Source organism: Mauremys reevesii, linkage group 1 (genome assembly GCF_016161935.1).
Source record: "Mauremys reevesii isolate NIE-2019 linkage group 1, ASM1616193v1, whole genome shotgun sequence".
NCBI classification, from domain to species: Eukaryota; Metazoa; Chordata; order Testudines; family Geoemydidae; genus Mauremys; species Mauremys reevesii.
The window spans coordinates 247,954,203-247,978,487 of record NC_052623.1 but is presented as its reverse complement, the minus strand read 5'-3'; the positions used below and the strand labels follow the sequence as shown (position 1 = coordinate 247,978,487).

The 24,285-nt window shown below is 44.0% G+C and overlaps 2 protein-coding genes across 11 annotated transcripts in view; one reads left to right on the top strand and one right to left on the bottom strand.

The window, feature by feature from the left end:
* CALD1 (caldesmon 1) overlaps positions 1–2,549 on the top strand; it is a 240,348-nt gene extending 237,799 nt beyond the window's left edge. For 5 of the 6 annotated variants that reach the window (XM_039545565.1, XM_039545588.1, XM_039545566.1 and 2 more), the window contains one exon: positions 916–2,549. In XM_039545565.1, the coding sequence (XP_039401499.1) occupies positions 916–947 (32 nt within the window). In that variant the 3' untranslated portion in view covers positions 948–2,549. The remainder of the gene's footprint in view (positions 1–915) is intronic. The other variant, XM_039545591.1, reaches the window with a different exon arrangement.
* LOC120408529 (aldo-keto reductase family 1 member B1-like) lies at positions 28–21,216 on the bottom strand. Of its 5 annotated transcripts, none has more exons than XR_005600772.1 (11): positions 20,676–21,216; positions 17,877–18,044; positions 16,275–16,391; positions 15,041–15,118; positions 13,338–13,460; positions 10,262–10,368; positions 9,961–10,042; positions 8,656–8,739; positions 6,941–7,023; positions 2,690–2,764; positions 28–645 (listed from the first exon to the last, which is right to left on the bottom strand). XR_005600772.1 is itself a non-coding variant. In XM_039545614.1 (10 exons), the coding sequence occupies exons 1-10, from the start codon at positions 20,739–20,741 to the stop codon at positions 608–610; spliced, it is 921 nt and encodes a 306-aa protein (XP_039401548.1). In that variant the 5' UTR covers positions 20,742–21,215; the 3' UTR covers positions 28–607. The 5 variants fall into 5 exon arrangements, 3 of the variants coding, with proteins under 3 accessions (XP_039401548.1, XP_039401538.1, XP_039401554.1); XR_005600761.1 differs by having other exon boundaries at positions 28–620; positions 20,676–21,215; XM_039545614.1 differs by lacking the exon at positions 2,690–2,764 and having other exon boundaries at positions 28–620; positions 20,676–21,215.
* Between the last annotated feature and the right edge of the window lie 3,069 nt (positions 21,217–24,285).

Sequence of the window (24,285 nt, the reverse complement as noted above, 5' to 3'; positions counted from 1 at the left end):
GAGTGGGGGAAGAAGTACTCTATTGAATGAGCTTCTGATCAATTTTAATTATTTAATAGGAGTCCCTTAAATCTGTGATCCGTATTGGGAACAAAACAATCGGTCTGTGAAAACAGACTTAAATGGGGGGAAATAGTGTCCTTTCTGTGGGCTTCTCTCATCAGTCCAGTATTAGAAATCCGTCTTAGAGTAACACCTGCAATGTTTGCAAAGCTCTGGCAGATGAAATGCATTACATACACACTAACCTTCATATCACTCCTATTACGTGGGTCTTATTCTTATTTTACAGTGAAATTAAGATGGGGCTTTTCACAATTGCTTAGTGTTGGCCTCTCTCTACTCCCATGGAAATCACTGGCACTTTTACCATTGACTTCCCTGGTAGCAGAGCTAGGCCAGCACTGGGCAATACCAACCTAAATGGTTTACCCAAAGCCGTGTGTGGAGAGACGGTCAATGTAAAGAACAGGGATGGAACTCCTGAGTGCCAGTCTCCCCATCCTCTGATTTAGTAAGCCAGGCTTTCATCACTCGTAGAATCCTTTCCTTGGTCCTGGTGGGGATTGGAACACAGTCGTTGAACAGAAGTGCTGAGGCAATCTGTCTAGGAACAGGAGCTGCAGACAAATGATTCAGGAAATGCTGTATGAAGAACATAATGTATAATTCTCCTTGGAAGGGTCACTATGCTCCCTGCACCTGCTCCAGAGGCGAGCAAGTGTCTCTGTATGAGATCCCACCCATCCACCCTTGGGGCCATGGAGCACCTCTGTGTGCTCTAGCTGGCCACACAGCCTAGTAGTAGGTGCTCTGAGGTGAAGGGATTTGAGGCAAGTTGATTCAGAACAGCCCCCTCTCTATTGCTAGAGATGCATCTGATTTCAAGCAATCTTTAATCATTCTCTCTTTCAGCAGGTTTGAGACAATTTGAGAAAGAACCCTAGGAGGCTACTAAAGATGCTGGATCAACTCATTTTGAAAGTGCTAAAATGTCCTTTTTATATTTATGTTTATTTACCAAAACGTCTTTTTTTTGCATTATCCCAATTAAAACCATGTATATTAGCACTGTATTTAATAATCAGTCTAGATATTCATCATAATAGTACTGCCTTTGCACAAGAGCCTTTATTCCTAAAGAAACCCATGCTGTGAAATACTCTCCTACTGATAGTCATGACTATGTGTCTGAACAGTGATTTCAACTGGCATAAGAGGTCAACCCCGAAATGCATGCAAAGTTGAATTACTTAAGAAAAGTGTGCAGTAAACCCATAAAAACAGTGGTTACTTTTGGAATACAGAAGTCTTTTTCTGCACTTTAGACTAAGGCATGGAAAAAATCTTTAGTTGACAATGTAATATTTTCTGTAAGTTGCCCATGTCATAAATACTGCATCAATAACTTGTTTAAATTTATTGTTTTATACTTTTAAGTATCAATTTTTTTTCATTCTAGTTTAAGTTAATACCTTTAATTTGGATGATCGTTAGCTGACAGCGGTACTGATACTCTATTTTTGTTAGTGATTAGTAATTGATTGCAATATATACACATAGCTTTACAAAGTTTAGCTTTAAGGCACTACTAATGGTAGACTGCTTTAATACATGCTAGAGTATTATATTTAGTAATGAAGGCACATACTTAGCCAGTATCACAGCTTTTAAAAGTCACACACTTTTCTATAGTAAGATTTCATAATTTTGCCATTAGAGGTATGGCAAGATGAGTATTAATTTTTAAAAAAATGTAAGATGCCCAGTAATGGGTAATTAATTAAAAAGAAAACTATAGTTTTAAAGAGGGGAAAATAAGGGTATAGAGGATCAAAAGTAGGTCACTTGTATAAAACATCCTAGTTTAATTTATGTAAAACTACCATCATTAAAAAATTTAACACAGTTGGAGCTGAAATGACTGTACACTAAATCTTGCCATTCATCAGTGCCGTATATTAAGACCACCTAACTATTCAAAGTGAAGTAAGCCTCTAATTATGGTGTTTAACTATTTCCCAAAGCTCTTATTTACAGATGTGGTGTTTGATTTGTATATAGTAAACACAATGCTATAAGTCAGCTTGGTTTGAATTTACATGCCATAAGGTTTAGCATTTACATCCTACAGTATATGGGTGGAATAAACTAGTTAACTGAAGTAGCCCTAAAATGCTTAACAGCTTTCTGCATTGGAACTACAGAGAACTCCTCCATCACTACTTTTATTTGCAGCATGTTTTTTGTAGCAGCTGACTTTTTTTTTTATTAGAGGGGAGATCATCATACTTCAATCCAAAGATGATCTCCTCTGCTTAGCTGAAACATCTTGTTTACATATTGAGATGCACTTGGCTACCTGTAGGGGGTGAAACTGTGCAAACAATGGCTGGCATTGTTTCTGAATTGTCATGTTTTTTGTCTTGGGTTTTTGTAAACACTTTTCTCTGAATCTTTCAAATACATTTGATAGCTGCAATAAAAATGACTTGTTCAAACGATATACTCAAACTGCACCAATAATAAATGGAATATTTCCATCAACAGTCCCTGTTTGTGTAATGATTTAGAATGCATCATTTATAAATGGGACAGTGATGTTTTGACATAATGCTAATGCATTGCAAAAATGCAGCAAGGTGAAGCTCACAAATCTATCAGATGTGTACATATATAGTAGACTCACATCACAGGCTGAGAAGATTGTCAAAGTTCAGTGGTTTGTTTGGATATTGTTGAATGAATCTCTTAGCAAAAATACCTGAAATGGAAAACTTATGATAAAGAAGTGGAGTAGAACACAGCTACAATAGGTATTGATTTAGTTGTGCAGTCCCTTGCTATCTTGCTTTGAAAAGCATTCAGTATATGAAACTGGAGTTGTTCCTGCTTCAAAAATTGGGATCATGTCTGTAGACGATCCTTCTGAAGCCCCATAGGGCCCTTGATACAGAAGATGAAGAAGCAATAAGCTGCAGAATTTTTTTCCCTCTGTGACCTGAAGGTGCTCTCATAGCGAATTTGAGGTCCCCTACTCTAGGGGAATTTAGAGCCCCAGGGAGATTAAATTGCAGGCACTCGATCTTGTGAGTCACTGAAAAAAATGCCCTAACACTGTAACCAGAACATCTCAGTTGAAAAGTAATAGTTCCTTCTTCATGGTCATTCTAAAAGTGTATGCTCTTATGGAGGAGGAGTGTGCTAGTCAGAGTAAATTAACCTATGGGTGGGGTTAATTGGGTAATTAATCTTACGGGGGGGAAGCCATGTACCTCCATTTCTCCAAAAAAGCTAAAGGTGCAGTTTGTGTATGTGAGATGACTATTAATGGCTTAACGTAGGGGAGGAGGTAAGTGAGCCCAGACAGCCTGAAAAGCACTCTCCAATCCTTCAAGATGAAAATGATGCTGGTATTTTAACTGGGGGTGCTGCTTACTCTGAATAGGAAGCTGATGTCATGTATAGGAAAAACTTTGTGTGGCATGCAGTGAGAGCTTGGGACAGATTTTGATCACGGTTATGGTAGTGCAAGGAGAGCTTGTAGTAGCACAGCCAGTCTCTTGCAATATGGGATACTAGGTAACAAGTGACCCATAGCTGGAAAGGCACTAGAACAGAGGCAGGCAAACTTTTTGGCCCAAGGGCTGCATTGGGTTTTGGAAATTGTATGGAGGGCCACTTAGGGGAGGCTGTGCCTCCCCAAACAGCCAGGCATGGCCTGGCCCCTACCCCCATCCCCCCTTGACAGCCCCCCAGGACTCCTGCCCTATCCAACCCCCCATTCCCTGATGGCCCCCCTGGGACCCCTCTCCCCTGCCACCCAATCCAACCCCTCCCCCTTCTTGACTCCCCAGTCTCTTCCCCTCTGACCACCACCCCAAACTCCCCTGCCTTCTAGCCAACCCCCCCCACATCCCCTTACTGGGCTGCCTGGAGCACTGGTGGAGCAGGATGTATGTTTGCCCTAGACCCACAACATTCTCCAGTCAGGATAGCTTTGTACTTATTCATGCTGACAGTGCAGGGTTCAAAACCTGACTGGGTGAGGATAGGGTGGGGGAAGGGGATTTTTCCTCTGCAACTGTAACAAAAAAAAACAATCTAGGCCATTTCTCAACTACCTTTAGATTGTAATGTCAAGTACTTAAGTTAGCTATATCACCTCCTCTTCCCCAGGACCTCTTCCTCATGGCCCACATGGGGAGTGGCAGAGGCAGAATTAAGGTTGCACAAACAAGCTCTAATAATTTTACTTGTGTACTATCACTTGGAAGAAATAACTTAACACCAACAGACCCCAGTCAGGAGTGGGCAGGATCAAACCTCAGGAGCTTAGTCCATGAGCCTTTCCTATAGGAGCTAAAAGCCAATTGACTGTTAGCTAAGGCTGTAGAGCAGACTCATTAATCCCCAAGTGCTCTCAATGCCACTAGATGGGACAGGCCACCACATCCAGGTAGTGTGTGGGTTACAATGGCTCTTGCAAGTTTATTTACAGCAGCTAGCACCTTCTAGTGGAATAGCTAGCTAAAGCCCATAGGCTCAGTAAACTTAAAATGACTATTGCTTCAACATCACCCAAATATCTCCACAGGTTTTTTTTTTTAATCCCAATCTGGTGAAGTGTCTGTAAGAACAGGTGGTGTCTGGTTTCTCTACCACTGCCACACTAAGCATTGCAGCCATTCTTCCCTTAGTCCTCAAACTATTTTCTACTTTATGGATTCTACTTGCTTTAGGTCACCCGTGATCTAGTTAATGCATTAAGTACACCTCTACCTTAATATAACATGACCCGATATAACATGGTAAAGCAGTGCTCGAGGAGATGGGTGGGGGGTGAGGCTGCATACTCCGATGGATCAAAGCAAGTTTGATATAACATGGTTTCACCTATGTGGTAAAACATTTTGGCTCCCAAGGACAGCGGTATAGTGGGGTAGAGGTGTAGTTTGAAAAATTGCAAGTTTAGTGGGCTACATTCTACTTAAATGCTTTATCCACATTTACCTAAAGGTTTATATTTTAGTGATCCAGGGCTTGTCTAAAAAGTACTTCTGTGATCAATGAGCATTATGACAATCTAGCTTTGCATCTGAGACATCCAGCACTACGCAACACTCTCCCCTATACACCCCACTGAGCCCAAAGCTCCTACAATTCCAGTCACAAAGATAGATTTCTTCCTCCCCCTTTATGCTTAGTTATACATGGATCAGGTTTGCCATAGAGCCACTTCCACTGCTGAGCTAGTGTGTTGGGACCTCAAAGTGGGTCACAACCCCCTTTGAATGGGGTTGCCAGAGCTGGCTTAGATTTGCTGGGGCATGGAACTACCCCTGCCTGAAGCCAAAGCCTGAGGACTGAGGTTACAGGCCCCCTGCCTGGGGCTGCAGCCCTTGAGCTTCAGATTTGGGCCCCTGCCCAGAGCAGTGGGGCTTGGGTAGGCTTAGGCTTTGGTTCCCTCCTCCTAGGGTTGTGAAGTAATTTTTGTTTTCAGAAGGGTATTGCGCTGCAATGAAGGTTGAGAACCACTGCACTAGCCTACTGGTGCACCATTTAGTAAAGTGAACTCTACACTCATTCAAATAATTGTACTCAGAATTGTTTAATGTCTTAGATACAGTAGGCACAGGACAGTTATTATCCAGCTGGAACAATCAGACAACAGGCATACATCTATCTATAAAGAGTTACATAGTTAACACAGCATCCCTTAATACACTGACTTGTCCTAACCTACCTTGAACTCCTCCTCAAGTGACTAGATGGGAAGTGGAGTTTAATATACAAGTAAACAAGAGAGGAATGAAAGGTAACTTTTTTTGGGTAGTCTTGCAAAAAGCAGTACCTCCAACCCTTTGATAAAAAGGTAACCCATCCAAATGTGTTAAATATTTGTTTAGCTTTTATATTCCTTCCTTCCTCCAACCCTTGTATATGGTGGTAAAAGAAGAGCAGACAGACAATAGCTGAGGGACACAATTGGTATAGAAGAACAAATCAGAGCAGAAGAGGCTCCAACTAATAGCCAGAGATGCCAAGGAAACACCAGCTTTAATAATCTTCTTTAAATGGATATTCTTTGTGATTGACAGCACTAAAAAAAAAAAAGTGGGTGTTACTGAGTATTCAAAGTAACTACACATGTCCTTCTCTCAGGAGGACAGGTGGATATGATGGTGCATAGGTAGATGTTCACTAAGCAGGTCCCTACTGTCGGCATTCAAAGCCTTCTGAACCTCCCGGCCATTCCTTCCATAGTACTTCTACCTTAGTCAGAGGAACATTGCTTGCTGGAGCAGTCATTCAATGTAGGTATTTGGAACATATGGACAAAACAGAGGGGATAATACCTGCTAAAGAAATGACTATGTAGGGGATTATCTTCCTCTTGACATCAGTCATTCCAAGACCTGGTCTACATTACTGGGTTAGGTCAATGCAAGATGCCTTGTCTCAACCTAGCTGTGGAAGTGCCTTCACTTATGTCAGTGGGCGCCAAATTTAAGCGCCTCTCTCTGATGATTTAACACCACCTCCCCAAGCAGTGTACTTGGACGATCAATGTCGTGTCAGTGTAGACACTGCACTGCCTTTGTTGCCTGTTACTGGCTTTCAAGAGCCATGTCCCACACTGACACTACAAGCGCTGCTAGGGAGGATGCACAGTGCTGACAGAATCAAGTATGCACACACACAAGCAGTTTAATAGCCACTGCAGTGGCTGTATGCTGATGTAAGCTATATTGACATAATTTTGTATTGTAGACAGAGTCTAAGGTTTGTCTAATTACCCAAAGCCCATGATTTAAAATCTGGGGTCCTGCCTGCTTTCCCTTCCTCAAGGGTCTCCCCTGCCTTGCTTTTAAAAGCAACAGTAAGCAATGAGTGGGATTTTTGGCATTCTGTAAGATTCAGAAGAAAAGCAACCTACTTGACCATGTCAACGACCCTCCAATTCCTGTTAAAGCTGAGGATGGTTTCCATCTCCTCATTAGTCAATTCAAAGTCAAACACCTGAAAGCAAAGTGTTTTCAGTTAGGTCTGTAAGCCGCTGGAAATTAAGTGCACCTAAAGTGAAGATAAGGCAGCTATGACTTAGAGCTGGGGTGAATTGTACCATATTGGATGACCAAAAATCCCACTGAAGCATAATTACACCAGCTACCCTCACTTCAGGTAGAGTGGAATACTTAGCACTAGAACACGACACCCCCCCCCCCCGCCCCCCAATCCTTTCATCTGTAACTGTTCATATGACATCAGGCTTCCAGAAGTTCAACCCAGAACAACTAAAAGGAAGTCCCATGACTTCGGCAACATGCAATGGAAAGAGACACCTTAGATTCTAAGGCCAGAGTACCTCTTTACTCCCATGAGTATTTCCACTGAAGGTCAGTGGGCTGCTGGGTGAGCAGGTCTAGCCCAAGGATGACGACTTGTGTGGCACCTACTCACGTACTGTCCCACTGACTTCAAGGGCAGTCCTCAGGCGAGTAACTTCTCTCCACTGTGAGGAAGAGGCTTGTAGGCAGACTGTGGCCCCTTAGCAAAGTTATGCAGTTTTCCTCTCAGAGTTTACATGATCAGACCCATCGCCTGTTAAGATTTGCTGGGATTTCCCCTCCCTTTTAATAAATGTAAACATTGATATAGCCATACCTGTTTCAGGAGGGCAGTCCCCCAACAGTGATCAGTGCTAGATGCTTCAGAAGAAGGTGCAAGGAAGCCAATGGTGGAAAATTAGGGAACAACCTTCCCCTAGAAGACTTCTTTTCAACTCCCATCAATTATTAGTAGCATTATACTCCGAAACATAAGTGATTATAGTGCTAATGCATTTTTAGTCTGTCCTGTACAACTGATGATGTTTTAGGCAGCTAGAATGCTTGAGCCTACTAAGGTTTTGGTGTCAAGGATGTGTTGTGGCACTGCATTCCACTGTTCATTTATGCATTGTATAAGTTATGCCTGGCATGTTCTTGTATTAGATGCTCACGCCAACTGATCTGTATTATATCAACCATTGTAGTGCCATAATAGCCCTTTTTAAGTCCTCTCCTCTCTAAACTAAATAGGCCTAATCTTTTCACACATTTGTCCATATGTTTTTAAGTCTACTCATATTAAATTACTTAAAGGTAATGCATCCCAGTGGGTAGAGCACAGATCTATTCCCAGCTCTGCCACTGGCCTGCTGAGTGACCTGGGGCAAGTCACTTCACCACCCTCAGTTTCCCCATCTATAAGCAGATGGATAATGAGTCTGACCACTCTTGCAAAGCATTTTGAGATCTACTGCTGAAAAGCACAATATAAGCAGTAGGTATTAAGTTTAACTCTAGCTGCGTAGGAGTAGAATTAAAAGCTTAAAATTAAGAGACTTGGAAATGTGGTATGACAAATAAGATGTGAGAGTTTAATTCACTTCGCTCCTGGTTTTAAATTTAAACAAAAATGCAAGTCCACTTTAATTTTCACACAAAGCATGAACACACAACTAAAAATGGAGTACTGAATGCTGAAATATTGAAGGGTCTTTCCACCTCTCTGCCCCTTCTCTTGCTCCCATCAAATGTAATTTGGGTTAATGAGAAAATATGAAGATGTAATGGATAGGTGTAGCAATAGTCTTATTTGAAACCTTACCTTAAAGTTCTCCTCAATACGGTGTGGTTTGTCAGACTTGGGAATGACTGCCACATTCCTCTGGATGTGAAACCGGATCAGAACCTGAGAGTAAAGAACAGGAATTCTGATGACACTGAAGCTACCAGTCACTAGTAGAGCTGGTCAAGGGCTTTTTGGAGGTTTTTGTTTTTTTTTTTTTTTTTTGGGGGGGGGGGGGGGGGAGGGGTATTTTTCTAAATAAGTTTTCTAGAAATGTAGCACTTTTTCTTCCTGGGGTTACAAACCAATTCCAGTTTCTGCAAATGTATTCATTGTTCAGAAATATTCCTCAGGTGGTTTGTGCAAATAAATTGCATCCAGTAGTATGTTTGCAAGCCGCTCAAGTCAACTATGAATTGTATGCAATGTCATTGTTTCTGCTCCCTGCTTGGGCAAGAAGTTTTTGGAAAAGAGGACGCCTTCAGTGACCCCCCATGGCCTGTCTTATACAGGGGTTCAGATGATCATAGAGGCCCCTTCTGGTCTTCAGAACTGAACGAGGAACAGCTAAGGCTCCCAGCTTTGACGTCTTCAGCAGAAAAAAGGGATGAATTTTTCAGGAAGCATTTTTGGGGGAAAAAAAAATTCACCCTGTTTTTCAAGCTACTTTATGATTGGTGCCTGACAACTGCTGACTGCGTGTGAGTGTGAGGATCTGTCTGAAGAGTCATTCTCTCAAACATTCTTATGAGCAGAGAAAAAAACAAAACACCAACCACACATTTGTAAGAGTGTTTGTTTTCCAGAATTCAATGTTTTTGTGAACAGTTGAGGAAAATTTCTCATGGCTGCTTAGTTTGACAATGTTTGTACTTAGTATTTGCTGTGCACAAAAACACTGAATTCTGGAAAACAAACACCTGCTAGCTTTAGTCAACAGCGAAACACTGAGGCGTCCATGAAAAATAATTTAGCCGGATCAAAGATTCATAGGGTGATTTGGCTGAAGCACATTTGATTTTTCCACAGCCCCTTTCATCATTAAGTTCATATGATCAACATGGCACTTTCTGGAGAACATGCAAAGGCCCATCTCTAAGGCTGGTCAGCAATAATCTGTGCTAATGACAGGCACTTCCTGTTTCTTGCCAGGTCCTTCGTGTTCCCAGACTGAACGGTTTGTTCTGACAATCCCGCTCCTTCGAAACTGAGTTCCATTTAAACTAAGACATTCTAAAGAGTCACTGTGTAAAGACAGCAGAGTATCTGTGGAAGAGTGCAATGTTGGTGCAAGGCAATTTATTATAAAGGAGCAACGTGCACTGTGCTGTGATTCCAATGTACCTGAGCAGAGGTTTTGTTGTGTTTAGCGGCAATCTCTTTAATCTTAGGGTCCTCTAGAAGAGTAGGGTCCTCTGGCTTGGCCCTATAAAATGAAAAAAAGGATAAGAACAGTCAGTAAGTTAATGGTAGACTACCATCCCTTGCAGGAAACAGGATATATTTCACAGGAGGATTTGCAATATAGCATCAGAAATACATAGCAATTGTAACGGCACTGGTCATTCAATTTTCTTCGATGATTTGAGAGAGACATACATACTCTAAAATACTTCCGAGAAGAGAGGCTGCCAAGCATTCTTACCATGGCCTATCAGGAGATCCCAGGGGACTGTATGCGGTCACAGAGATCCCTTTGGATTGGCAATACTTAATCAGCTTCTCCTGGGTAAGGTATGGGTGGCACTCAATCTGCAAGCACGAGGACACACAGGTTCACTCAGTGGCAGACTGCACTGCTAGCACTCCTGTGCTCCAGAGAATACAGACCCTAGGACTACCTTTGGAGCCACTCGTATGCCTATGGTATAAACAAGTCTTGCGGAACATCTCTCTCACACACACACACTCTATGTGCCTTGCTGTTGATTATTATTTGCACTACAGTAGCATCTAGAGCAGAGGTTCTCAAACTGTGGGTCGGGACCCCAAAGTATGTCGTAACCCCTTTTTAATAGAGTCGCCAGGGCTGGCATTAGACTTGCTGGGGCCTGATGCCAAAAGCCCAAGCCCCTCCGCCTAGGGCTGAAGCCAAAGCCCAAGAGTGGCAGGTCTCAGGTTATAGGCCCTCAACTGGGGCTGAAGCCCTTGGACTTCAGCTTTGGCCCCCTGCCTGGGCAGCAGGGCTCAGACTTGGGCTCTGGCCCTCTCACCTGGGGCTTTGGTCCCCCCTTTCCGGGGTCGTGTAATAATTTTTGTTGTCAGAAGGGGGGGGTCGCAGTGCAATGAAGTTTGAGAACCCCTGACTAGAGGTGTGAACCTATATCAGAGCCACACGGTGCTAGGTTCTGTACAACATAGTGACAGGCTCTGCCCTGAAGCGCTTCCAGTCCAAATAGACAAGATATACAAAGTACTATTATCCCCATCTGTAAAATGGGGGAACAAGGGTAAGTGACTTGCCCAAGGTCATGAAGGAAGTCTGTAGCAGATCAGGGTCTACGAAGTCACCGTTCAGTGAATTAACCACAAAATTGTTCTTCTTTCTTTTATCATGATGATGATTATGGAAAACCTGATAATAGTCTACATGCCCATCACACAAAAGTTACTCTCCCATGGCGAGTAGAATTTTGCTAGGGCAGGTATACATGTAATGCTTTAACTATACTGTATATGGGCAACGTGGCAGTGTAATTGTCGTCGTAGAAACCAGAACTTGAGGATTTCCCAACTTGTTGTTTTAACGCCTTAAATTTACATTAATATAGTTTTGTATCTCCTTTCATATACTGATTACACATTCAAATAATGCAGCCTGTAAAGCATGCATATACTTCTACAAGAGCAGTGCATCACTTTAAAGTACTTCTTAGATTGTAAATACTTCAGGGCAGAATCCGTGTCTTTTTAGGGTATATGTAATGCACCCACCATACTGGGAACCTAATCCTGATTGGGACGTTTGGGTACTCCAGCTACATAATATTAGACAACAATATTATTAAAAAACTGTTTTAAAGCAATTTGTTTTAAGTTAATGTTTAAAAAAAGGTGTTAGGCAAAGTCAAACGGCTTATTATGGTCCATAAATAAAGAGCCAAATGGAGTAGTTATCAAATCCTTTATCCTGCCTTCTGAAGTCACAGGAAACTGGCTGAGCAAGACCCCACCACACGTTCAAAGGTAAAAAAGAAAAGCCTTTGGCCTGCTCATGCCAGGTCTTACCTCGTGCAGGTAGTCCCATTGATGTCAATGGCACTGTTCACATGAGTATGGATTCCCATGTTTATTCATGCTTATAGATTACGCTGCAGGTGCTGGTGTTAACTTGGCAGGTTCAACTGGCAATCTCAATGGTCATACAAACTTTACGGTTACAATGCTATGTCTACAAATACAGCCCCTCCCCCCTATGCTTAGACCACGCTAAAGTTATACATTCAGCCAAAGGAGTCATTTAATGACGCCGTAAACGCTTGGGGGAAAAAAATTATATGGGAACCCTTCCCAATCATACTGCAGAACCATGACATGACACAAGGATAACAATAAAACTGGAGGTATAGCTTTAAGACTCTGAAACGCTCATGAATGCTATGGCCCAGCATACTGCATTAAGCAGAGGAACTTTCAGCAGCTATAGTTTAAAGCCAGAAATCTGTTTTTTGTTTGTTTGTTTTTTTTTTGGGGGGGGGGGGGGGGGAGAAGAGGACCCTTGGAAAAAACTGCACAAGTCAGGGAAAAATTTAAATCAACTCTAGTGGGTTTAAATCTGTGGGTATATTATGTATCATATGTATCATAGTGTTCTCCAACTCCTTGATGTGCAAGACATCTGTCATGGACAGGCTGGCCCTTTAAAGGGGATTTGGGTGGGTTCTGCCTTGTCTGTGAGGTAGCAGTTAACTAACTCCCTGATGATCTTGATCTAGTGACTTAATTACAACTATTGATCCCAGCTGTAAGTGAAAGGGTCTGAGAGAACTACACAGGACAGAGGAGAACTCAGTTAAGGGAGCTTCCTGTTGGTAGGAAGGGCTGGATGAAGGCAGATTGAAGTAGGAAGGTCCCTGGGAGAAGAGGCAGTGAGGAAACCTGCTGCAAAGAAGAGCCTTCAGGGGAAAAGTCCTGGGTGGCAGTGCTTAGCTTACGAAACATAGAACACCATGGAGTCTGAAAGTAGGGCAAAGGGAGAGAACTGCAGCATAGCCCAAAAGGGGCAGAACCACCATTTGTTTAGCTGTTTATCTGGATTTTCAGTTTGTCCTTTCGTTACCTGGAAAGGGACAGAACTTAAGAGGTAACTGGGCTGGGCCACAGAAGATGCAGACAGAAACAGATCAAGCCATTGCAGGGCCAAAGTGACCACCAGAGGGTGCTAGAGATGAAGACCCCGGCAATGTCAGGCTCGGATACCTTGGGGTGCTATGATGATGAGTGAAACCGCTTACAGCATTTCATGGTGTTGTGAAAAGTTCTATATTCTGCACATGCTGCTACGAGGTGTATCAGGTTAGTCTAGATACCACATGACTACTGGGATGCAAGTTAGGATTGTCATTCAACAGTAATACCCACTCACTGAACTGTAACGTCAACAGATGTTCCTGAGTTCTCAGTATTTCGCTGAATTCCAAATTCCTTAAGTTCAGTGCAAGCATATGTAGCCCAGCCTTTACACTATGTTCAGCAGAAGCCAGCAGGAATAAATACCTTACCTGGTTGTTGGCAGGCTTGAATTTTAAACCAGGTTTAGTTAAGAGTCTCTCAATCTGTTTGTGGTTAAAGTTGGAGATTCCAATGGCTTTCACCAGACCTGCATCCACCAGCTCTTCCATAGCCTAAGGGGACAAAGTAATCCAGTCATGTGCTGAAGCTAGTACTACTGCCAGCTTAGCCTTTTTCCTTTACCACAGTAACTGATAAACCAATAGGGAGGTCAGACTAGAGCAGGGGTGGGCAAACTTTTTGGCCCGAGGGCCACATCCGGGTATGGAAATTGTATGGCAGGCCATGAATGCTCACAAAATTCGGGGTTGGGGTGCAGGAGGGGGTGAGGGCTCCGGCTGGGGCAAGAAATGAGGAGTTCAGGGTGCGAGAGGGTGCTCCGGGCTGGGATCAAGGGATAGAAGAGGGATTAGGGATGGGGTAAGGGGTTGGGGTGCAGGCTCTGGGTGGCGCTTATCTCAAGCAGCTCCCAGAAGCAGCAGCATGTCTCCATTCCGGCTCCTACACGGAGGCGCAGACAGGCGGCTCTGCACGCTGCCCTGTCCGCAGATGCCACCCCTGCTGTGGGGGTAGCGCTTGGGCGGGGGCACCGTGCAGAGCCCTCTGGCTGCCCCTACGCGTAGGAGCCAGAGGGGGGATATGCTGGCTGCTTCCAGGAGCTGTGCAGAGTGGGGCAAGACCCTGACAACGCTCCCTGGCTGGCAGGGGAGGCTCTAGCAATTGTGCGGCCCAAGCAGGGCGGCACGCCGCGGGGGGCGCTCTGGTGGTCGCCAGTCCCGCGGCTCCGGTGGACCTCCTGCAGACGTGCCTGCAGAGGGTCCGCTGGTCCTGTGGCTCCGGTGGAGCATCCACAGGCATGCCTGTGGGAGGTCCACCCGAACTGCGGGACCAGCGGGCCCTCCGCAGGCACGCCTGCGGCAGGTCCACCAGAGCCGCTTGCCGCCCTCCTGGCGGCATGCTGCCCAAAGCACGCGCTTGGCACGCTGGGGTCTAGAGCCGACCCTGCTGGCTGGAGTGCAAAAGCAGGGCAAGCCCCGGACCCCACTTCCCAGCGGGAGCTTGAGGGCCAGATGCAGCCCCTAGGCCGTAGTTTGCCGACCCCTGGGCTAGATGATCTTATGGTCATGTCTGGCCTTAAAAATCTTTGCATCTATGAATTGACTGTTCACGTTAAGCATGTCTGTTCCAGAGTGTCCATCACATCCAGCCCAGCCCACCCTTTCCTCATGAGAGCCAAACCTCATCCTTTTAGGACACCTGTCTTTTTATGCCATCTTATAGGAGCAACGAGGTTAATAAATCACTCCGTTTTTGACCTGACACGAAAGAGACATGAAGAGCACAGACCTGAGACTCAAGCTACACAGGCAGGCGATCACATTGTTCTTTTCTACAATACTCAGCCCACCATTATGGGGGAAATGGCATTCTCAGAGCCACTACATCTCCTAGGCTGTGGGTAACAGCAACAGACATAGAATCATGCCACTCAAATGGAATAAGGGGTAGATAGCTCTGAATAAAGAACATTTGGAAACCTTGAATTCCTAGTAATGCAAAGACCCTGTGAGCAGCCCAGAGTCGAATACATCTCTCCAAATCCTAATATGAACAACACTGCAGCCCCCACCATTCCTGGCATGCAGCCTTCTGCTCAGCTTCTGGTGCGTAAGCACGAAGAGGGAATTTTTACCTCCCATGTGTCCAGAATATCAGTGTTACTGGGGACAATCATACCGTTGTCATCTACAGGATGCATCTCCTCACCAGCCTGCCATATCAAGACAGAAAGTTTAAAGAGATTTATTTTCAGAGCTGGAATACCCAAATTCTACCAGCAAGACAAAATGGATACATGGGCCCCAATTCAACAAGGAATTTAAGCACATGCAAAACTTTAAAACAATGCGCTTAGAATTATGCGCATATTTAAGTACCTTGCTGAATCAGGGCCATACTGCATATGGTGACTTGAATTGGGGCTAATAGAGGGGAAATAGTAACCTTTGTTCACGTAATTAGCTTAAGTCTAAAGAGAGGAGAGGGAAGTCCCTCATTCTTTATGTAACAAGTTTCATTCCAGCCCTGGTATTCATCCCAAAAACCTATAGTTAATTCTGTGATTTGCTTCATCTTCCACTGATAATCACTCTAAATAGACCAATAATTAAGAACATAAGAATGGCCATACTGGGTCAGACCAAAGGTCCATCTAGCCCAGTATCCTGTCTTCCAGCAGTGGCCAATACCAAATGCCCCAGAGGGAATGAACTGAACAGGTAATCACCAAGTGATCCATGCCCTGTCACCCATTCCCAGCTTCTGGCAAACAGAGGCTAGGGACATCATCCCTGCCCATCCTGGCTAATAGCCATTGATGGACCTATTCTCCATGAACTTATCTTGTTCTTTCTCCCAAAATAGGAATCCACAAAACACTGCCCCTGCAGCTGAAGAAGGCTGGATGTGAAATACCCTCCTCCAAACCCATGCATTCTATGTTGTAAAGTCACAGTTCTGCTATTCCTTAGAGAGAGAAAAGTATAGCACGCAGCCACCAGAACTCCTAAAGAGCTAATCGACAGCTAAATACCCATATGCACAGCAGTATAGCCTTGCTTTTTCCATGTAGGTGACCTGCACTGGAGCACTTGCTGGTTGCTACCAAAGTCTCTGGAGGCATGAAATGCTGTGGAAGAAATATCTATAGATGTCTCCTCCTCATCTTCACCCCTCTTCTACCAGAGAAGTGGCCTCACATTTCTCTATATAGTGTAACATTTAGATAAATAAAGCATGGCAAAGCAGCATTCCAGAAGGAGGCTAATCCTCCTTGGCTGACTAGATGGTGGCCATGGCCTAGCATCTGAGCACTCAAGGATTCTTTCAGGATGATGAGGAGAAAAGAACTAGAGGAGGCTTGCTACCTTGAATCCCATAGGAAAATGAATAAGGTAGAGGTCCAGGTAATCCAGTTTCAGTGCAGCAAGGCTTTTCTGGCATGCCCCCTTCACAAGGGATCGCTCATGAAACGTGCACCACAGCTGCAAGGAAAAAAAAAACCGTGCATGACAGTTACTCTGAAACCTTAGAGACTCCCCCTGACCGGAGAGAGGCTATGTTATATCTACTAGAAGTAGATCTGAGTGTATCACCCCTTCTGCTTACATGGCTTATGCCAAAGGCAGCTCGATGTGTCTTACTGCTAAAATTGTAAATCACAGATTAAAATAGAGCCCAAACTCAAAATACAGTATTAGCACAAAGCAACTAGAATTTTTATGTCTAAAAAGACATTGACAGAATAAAGTTTCCTGCCATGTGTCCCCCAGATGGGAAAAACTATATGTCTTTTGTCAAGTCCACATTTTCAAGGTGATTAAAGTTGTCAGCATGGCCTACTGACTTTTATAACCTAATTCCAAAGCTCAGCTACAAGGAGAGAATTGTCATACAGTATTTGGAAACTTCAATAAATCCCCAATTAGCCACACATCATTGTCCTGAACCCAAACTAGAGCTGGTTGTAACTTGTCTTTTATTTAAAATATTTTGATGGAAAAACTGGTTTTGACCAAAATTAAAAGTTGGAAAAAAAATGTTATTTTGGTCAAAATTTCCATTTTCTTTTAATTGAAAAACTAGAAACAAAAAATTCTTAACAACAATGTCCATCTTCTATTATGGTGTTTTTGATTTTTTACCACCCTCTAACCTTCCCCACCGCAAAAGACCCCAAAACAAAACAAAAATAACCAACATTCTATTTGTTTTGTTGACAAACTGAATTTTCTCCAGAAAATTAAAATACAAATACCCACAAATTTCCTGCTCTTCTAAAACTGGTTTTAGGAAGAGGAACTAATTCAGAGATGAGTGCAGAGGTGATCTAAGTTGGTGTAGCTCATATGTCAGTGGGCCAGAAGAAAAAAAGTAGAGCAATTAAGGCAATTAACTAGAAAAGTAAAAGTTATAATAGGCCCCCCAACTTTAAATTACACCTTATTCCAGGTTTTCATTGCATTTTGTTTCATTTCATTCGTTCCACCAATTTAGGCTTCCTTACGCATCAGTAAGTAGGTCTTAAAAAAAGTTAACTTAAGCATTGCCTCTGAATTTGACCTGGAGACTTTAATTTCTTGTTTTTCCTACCATGCTTCTTGGGGAAAAAGCCTTAAAATAGCAAAGACTCGAAATTAACATGATCATGGTGTATACGCTACCCTTCTCTGAGTTGTCAATATGCTCCCAAGAGGGTGGTTCTCCCATTGCAAATAATGGATGAACTTCATGGAAGATGCTGTTCCAGACAACAGAATTACAGGAATCCCATTTTCCTTGCTTTTACCCCTCTCCCTGACTCGCTAGAAAGACGGAAGCATAAAACTGATAGCAGGGGTGAAGAGGATTAGTCCCTTGGTCTTTTTACCCCTGGAGCATGGGCTGTCTGTTGAGCTCCATCTCTCTCCATGTACCCAACTGATTTGTCCCAGGACCCCATGATACAATTCCTGTAGCCAGGGTTGTACCTTACTGACAACAAAAAGATCTTCCCGTTTCACAACCCCTTCCTTGATTTTCTGCTGGATCCCATCCCCTATTTCACTCTCATTCTTGTACAAATAGGCACAGTCAAAGTGGCGGTATCCAACGTCGATGGCAAACTTCACTGCTTCTTCCACCTTCCCTGGAGGAGCCTGAAAACAAAACGAACACCTGTAAAATGCCAACATTTCCAGATAGGAGAGTGGCTCAAACTGACCACAGAGGGGGTGTGCTAATCCAATGGCATGCAAACTAGATCAGACTAATCACCATTTTGTATGTGCTTCTGTACCTGGGAATTTAACCTGTGATCTGTATTTATACTGAGCATAAAACTACTCAGGGTTTTGTTGTATGGGACGGAATCCAGAGGAGAATGTGAAACACAAAGCAAGAGTGATTCAGAGAACCCCAGTTGGGTCAGTTTCTAGTTTGAAACCAGTGTTGGATTCCTGGCTCTGTAACTATATCCAGCATTATATGTAGGCTACACAACCACCATCATATCTATGTATGGGGGTAGCTCTTGCCTACCTGCCCCTCCCTCTACCTTCTCCGACCCCCCTTCCCCCATACACACACCAACCAGGATAGCTTTGTGGGGGACACCCCTTTGCTACTGCAAGCCTAGCCCAGATCAGCCACCCTCCCTATCAGTTAGGACAGCTTTCTGGGGGGAGGTTGCTCCTTTAAGTACTCCATCAACCCTCTCCCCACATGCACTACCAGGTAGCAGAAGCCTAAGATGGTACTGTGTCTAGCACGAGTCCTGCTTGCAAGATGGAATCTTGCAAAAATACTGTTCCCCATTCCCCACAGTCCACGCACATGTTCCTGGAGTCATGGGAGTGAAAGGTGGTTGGGGGAGGACTTGCCTAACAGTTCTCTCTTCTGGATGCACAACATTGATATTTTGATTAGTTGCATTGGAGTTAATGGGCGCTGTGTGGCTGAATTCCCTAGATGGCTTTGAAACCCTCAAATCCAAATGCTGCTGGGCTTCTTTGGTTATTTGCTCCCCAACTGTGTAACTTCCTATAGTATATGCTCAGGGTCCAATAAATGATACGTATAAGACAAGACTATTCAATGCTGTACTTTCTTCACTGCAAGTGCATAAAGACTGCCCTTGGAATGGATGAGAAGGTAGAAAGATTTTTTTTCCTGTCCTCTCTTCAAATTTTGTCTAGTCAAATTTGAGATCAACAGAAATGGCAGGTGCTCTACACGTTTCAGGATCAAACGCAGAAGAAACGGGTTCTCCTTTAGCTCAGTCAATAACTCTGCCTCTTTGACCTGCAGAGATTCATTCAGTTTCTTGTTGGAATGGATTCCTTACAAATAAAACACAGTTATCTGATAAAGATAACCAGATGGTATAGGTTATCTATTCACAGAAAGAATGGCAGTTATTTGGTTATTGTTGCCTCAATATACCTATGCCATAGCTCTTTTTATAATCTCTAAGACATGTTTTTTCAAACTTCTTCATAGTACAGACCACATTTTAATACAGAGATTCTCTTGGGGACTCTCCCCTCGCCTCACAAGCTTTGCAATCATATGGATCAATCTCCTTTCCCACTGTCTACTTCATAATCACCCTGTGGTAAAAACAGCACTTGCTTAAGTAGAAGGTGAACACTAGGAAAGTCTGTAATATTTTAAAAACTTCTTTTAGCATGATCCAGCAGGTGGAACAAGGGCATGTGCGATTAGACAGTTATCCACAGCACACAGCTTGAGAACCTCTGCTCTACATGTTGATAAGTTATGCAGCTAAAAGTAACAGATACTGGGCAGAGATGATAGAATTCAAAAACTCTGTATGTTCCTACAGTAACGTTAACTTTGTCTCTGCATTAGTGTACATCTGAAGAGGGTCTTTCATCACGTGAACACACAACACTGAGCAGTGCAGAATACTGGCCATCAATACTAAGTAGAAGAAACTGCAACTATTTTCCTACAGCTATGAGCACTTTTTTACTATGTATAAAACTGTTCTAAAAACAATGTACACACTGGGTAATCTTTGCTTGTTCTCTGTGTGGTTACATTGCCAGCTTTAACATTGTTTTAATAGATTTTTGTACATAAACACACTCCCAGGGTAAGAGTGATTCTTGTAACTGCAGTCCCAATTTGTCACATCTAAGGCCAGAAAGGACCATTATAATCAACTTTGTATTTAGAGTAAAATACACCCCAAAATTTGCTACCAAGGACCCTTTGGAAACCCTGAATTTTTAAAGAGTCTTTCATGAAGATGTGTTGTCTCACTACTGGGTACATTTTAGTCAGCGTCAGTATCTCTTAAACCAACATTTTATGCTCACAAGTAGCTGCAGAATCCAAGCACCTAGAACAAAGCCCAATTCCTACAACTGCTGCTCATTAGCCTTTTACTGACACTGTTAGAAAAGCAGCTGAAACGCTGCTAGGCTCCTATATCCATATAAGGGCCAGGCACTGAGCGCGATAAAACCAAACGCCTACCAGGAAATTGGACTCCACGATGCTAGCCAGATCTTGCGAGCAACAGAAACAAAACTAGCTTGCAAAGGGGTAACTAAGCGGCCTGTGCCGCTGCCGCCTCTGGCATTGCAGGAAACCCCGAGGAAAAGAAACTCCTGCCTCTTGCACAGCTGCAGCTGGAAACTTTGGCCGCATTTGTAAAGGGAGAAACAAACGCCAAGAGCCGAGCGCTTCCTGAGGCAGAGAGCAGCTGCAACGTACCCGGCGCGCCAGACCCTGGATCCCGTCCCCCCCTTTGCAATTACCTGCCAGGTGCCCAGCCCCAGGATGGGCATCTTGGCCTTAGTGCTCAGTTGCACGTAGGTCGCCATAATTCCCGGTCTCTGTGGACCACGCCCCCGGGCTCTGCTCCAGCCGAGCCTCTTTTATAGGCCTGGCCACGCCTCAGCCCCCGGGAGCGAGCGGCATTAGCCGAGAGGCCTGTGAGCAGAGCGGGGCCCGGGAAGGAGCGCGGGCCAGAGGCCCTGGAAGCTACGCGCCTGGCGCTGGGGGCAGCTCTCTCCTTGCAGCATGAGCCGCTGGTGCTGCCCCGACCCCGCCTGCAGCCGCCCCGCTGTCCGCACGGCCCGGCGCTTGGCGGGAGTTTCCCCACCCAGAACAGGCTCCTCTCGCTGTCTCTCTCTCCAGGCGCTGGGCGGACCCGCCTGCTACCGGCGTGGCAGCGGGGAAGGGCCGAGGCAGCTGCTCCCCTCTCTCCACGTGGTGGGTTTGGCTTTATTTCTGAAATAGGGGAACCAAAGTCTTTTTAAAAAATGGTTCCCCGCCTAAATCCGTAGTTCGGCAGACGAACAAGGCGCCTAATTACTCGAAAGCTCTGAGCATGCCGCAGTTCCCAAGGGCGAGTTGTGGGCCCTGAACATCTCTGAAAATCAGGCCCCAGGTGTCTCAAACTAGGCCCCCGAAGTACACAAGGTGCCAAGTCTAAAAATTTGCATCTTAATTGATCTCTGCCTCATTTCCCCATTTAAAATAGGGAAGAGCCTGAGTGGGCTGTTGTGAGGCTCTGTTAAGGTGCTTTGAGATCCTACAATGGAAGCAGCAATAGAAATTGGCGTGGCTACTTCCACCTTTTCATGTTTTCTATATGTATAAATATTTCCTGTCTGCGTGTTCCATTCTCTGCATCCGAAGAAGTGGGCTGTAGCCCACGAAAGCTTATGCTCAAATAAATTTGTTAGCTGCTAAGGTGCCACGAGTACTCCTGTTCTTTTAGCAATAGAAATGTTATTGAACTACACATTCAGATCACACTGCTAGGGTGACCAGATGCCTTGATTTTACAGGGACAGTCCTGATATTTGGGGCTTTGTATTATATAGGTGCTGATTACCCCCACTTCCATCCTGATTTTTCACCCTTGCTATCTGGTCACCCTACACTGTGCGTTCTAGGGCTTTGTGTTCCAGGAATCCAGCCCTGTTCATGAAAGACCTTTTGGGTAAAAGGTCATATCTAACACTGACTATTATGGGGGCGGGGTGGGGGCAAACTTACTGACCCTCTGAGCCACATATGACACTTCAGAAGTTCAAGAGCTGGGAGACACCTGCCAGGGCTTGGGGTAGGGTGACCAGATCGCCAGAGTGAAATATCAGGACACATTGGGCGAGCGCGGAGGGGGAGAGGACGACAACGACAGACACAGGTGCACATAGCCATGAGAGGGGGCCCTAGGAAGCTGCGAGAGGGGTTGTAGGGCCCCTGCTGCAGCCCGCACCACAAGCCACAGGGCAAGGACACCTATTGAATTCAATGAGAATTTTGCATGTGAATTGATGTACCTAGTTCTGAGATTATAAAGCCAGAAGGGATCCGGTGATCACCTGGTCTCACCGCCTAGCACAGACATAGAACTTTTCCAAAATAATTCCTAGAGGATAGCTTTTAGAAAAAGCTTTTAGAAAAACACCATGACCCTTAGTATATTTTTAATCGTTAATTACTCTCACCATTGAAAAGGTATGCCTTATATCCAGTCTGAATTTGTCTAGCTGCAACTTCCAACCGTTGGCTCATGCTCTACCTTTCTCTTCTAGACTGAAGTGCCCATGATTAACTATTTGTTCCCCATGTAGATACTTACAGTCTATAACCAAGTCACTTCTTAACCTTCTTTTTGTTAAGCTAAATAGATTGATGTTCTTGAAGTGATCACTATAAGGCATGTTTTATAATCCTTTAATCAGTCTTGTGACTCTTCTCTGAACACTCTCCAGTTTATCAATATCCTTCTTAAATTGTGCACACCAGAACTGGACAGTGTTCCAGCAGTGGTTGCACCAGTGCCAAATACAGAGATGAAATAACCTCTTTACTCCTGCTTGAGATTCCCCTATTTAGGCATCTGGTCACCCTATTTCTGTATGCATTTCCCAGTTTTTTTTTGTAAAAATCAAAACTGAACTGCCCCAGAAATTCTGTCATGTGGAATCATCGTGAAACTCGCATGGCTCCAACCCTACCGATGAACCTTTAGATCCACTGCACAGAATTCTGCCACTTGATCTAATGGAGTAAATAATGGCAGAGGCAGTAGGTTGTCATCCTATATGTGATAGATCAGCTCTATAAGGGGATGAGACACTTTTTTTGCCACTGGTTTTCACAGATATCTGCTGATAGAAGAGGAACTGTGAAACTCAGGAATCCTGGGTCTATTCCAGGCTCCTGAATGGAGTGGTCTCTAGTAGTCAAAGACCCTTCTTCCCCGTCCTCTCCAGTCTATGTCTATCCCAGGGGTAGGCAACCTATGGCACACGTGCCGAAGGCGGCACATGAGCTGATTTTCAGTGGCACTCATACTGCCCGGGTCCTGGCCACCGGTCTGGGGGACTCTGCATTTTAATTTAATTTTAAATGAAGCTTCTTAAACATTTTAAAAACCTTATTTACTTTACATACAAAAATAATTTAGTTATATATTATAGACTTATAGAAAGAGACCTTCTAAAAACATTAAAATGTATTACTGGCACGCGAAACCTTAAATCAGAGTGACTAAATGAAGACTCGGCACGCTACTTCTGAAAGGTTGCTTACCCCTGGTCTCTCCTATTGCTGTCTAACCCACCCCAGCTCCTCATCTGATTTCAAGTGCCCCCCACTACCGCTCTGGATTCCTTGTCCCAGTTTCCTGGTCCTGTCTCACTCTCCTCTCTCCCCGCCCCCATCCCTCAGATGAGATGTTTGTTCCAGACTGGCAAAATTATAACAGTTCCCAACATTTCAACATTTCCCATTCTAAATTTTCAGTTGCTTAACTATAGGACTAGCTCTGCCTACAACAAAGCATATTCAGAACCTCTGATTAAAGGGCTTATAAGTGTAGCAACCTCCATCATAGATAGTCACCAAAGATTGAACCCGAGCCATCCAGACTTAAAAGCATGAGCTTCTACTACTTGAGTTCAAGATATAACTCCCTTAGCTGGTAGCTATACAGTTATCCTCTAAAAATCCACCAGAGGAGGGCACAAAACACATGTTGGACAGTGAATTACAAAAGTGCCAAATATTATTATTAGACCTGCAACGCAGTTAATACTGTTTTAGCAGGTAGTGGCGAATGAGACATACAGCTTGTCTCAGTTAGCCATCTTCACAGATTAAGTCTATAGAATCCAAGCCTTTATTTGTTTTGACCACAATAGGAAATTCTATCTATCCAATTACTGAAGCTTGCAGCAAATTGAATAGATTTATGGACTCGTAGTTAGAATTTTAATTATAACCTGAATTTTGAAAACTTTAGCCCTCAGTCTCTCAGTAGGCTGTGTTTTGTGTAAAGCGTCACAGGCCAACTGGAATCCATCATTTAAGCAAATGATACCTTCTTGAACAAGAAATACATGCCGT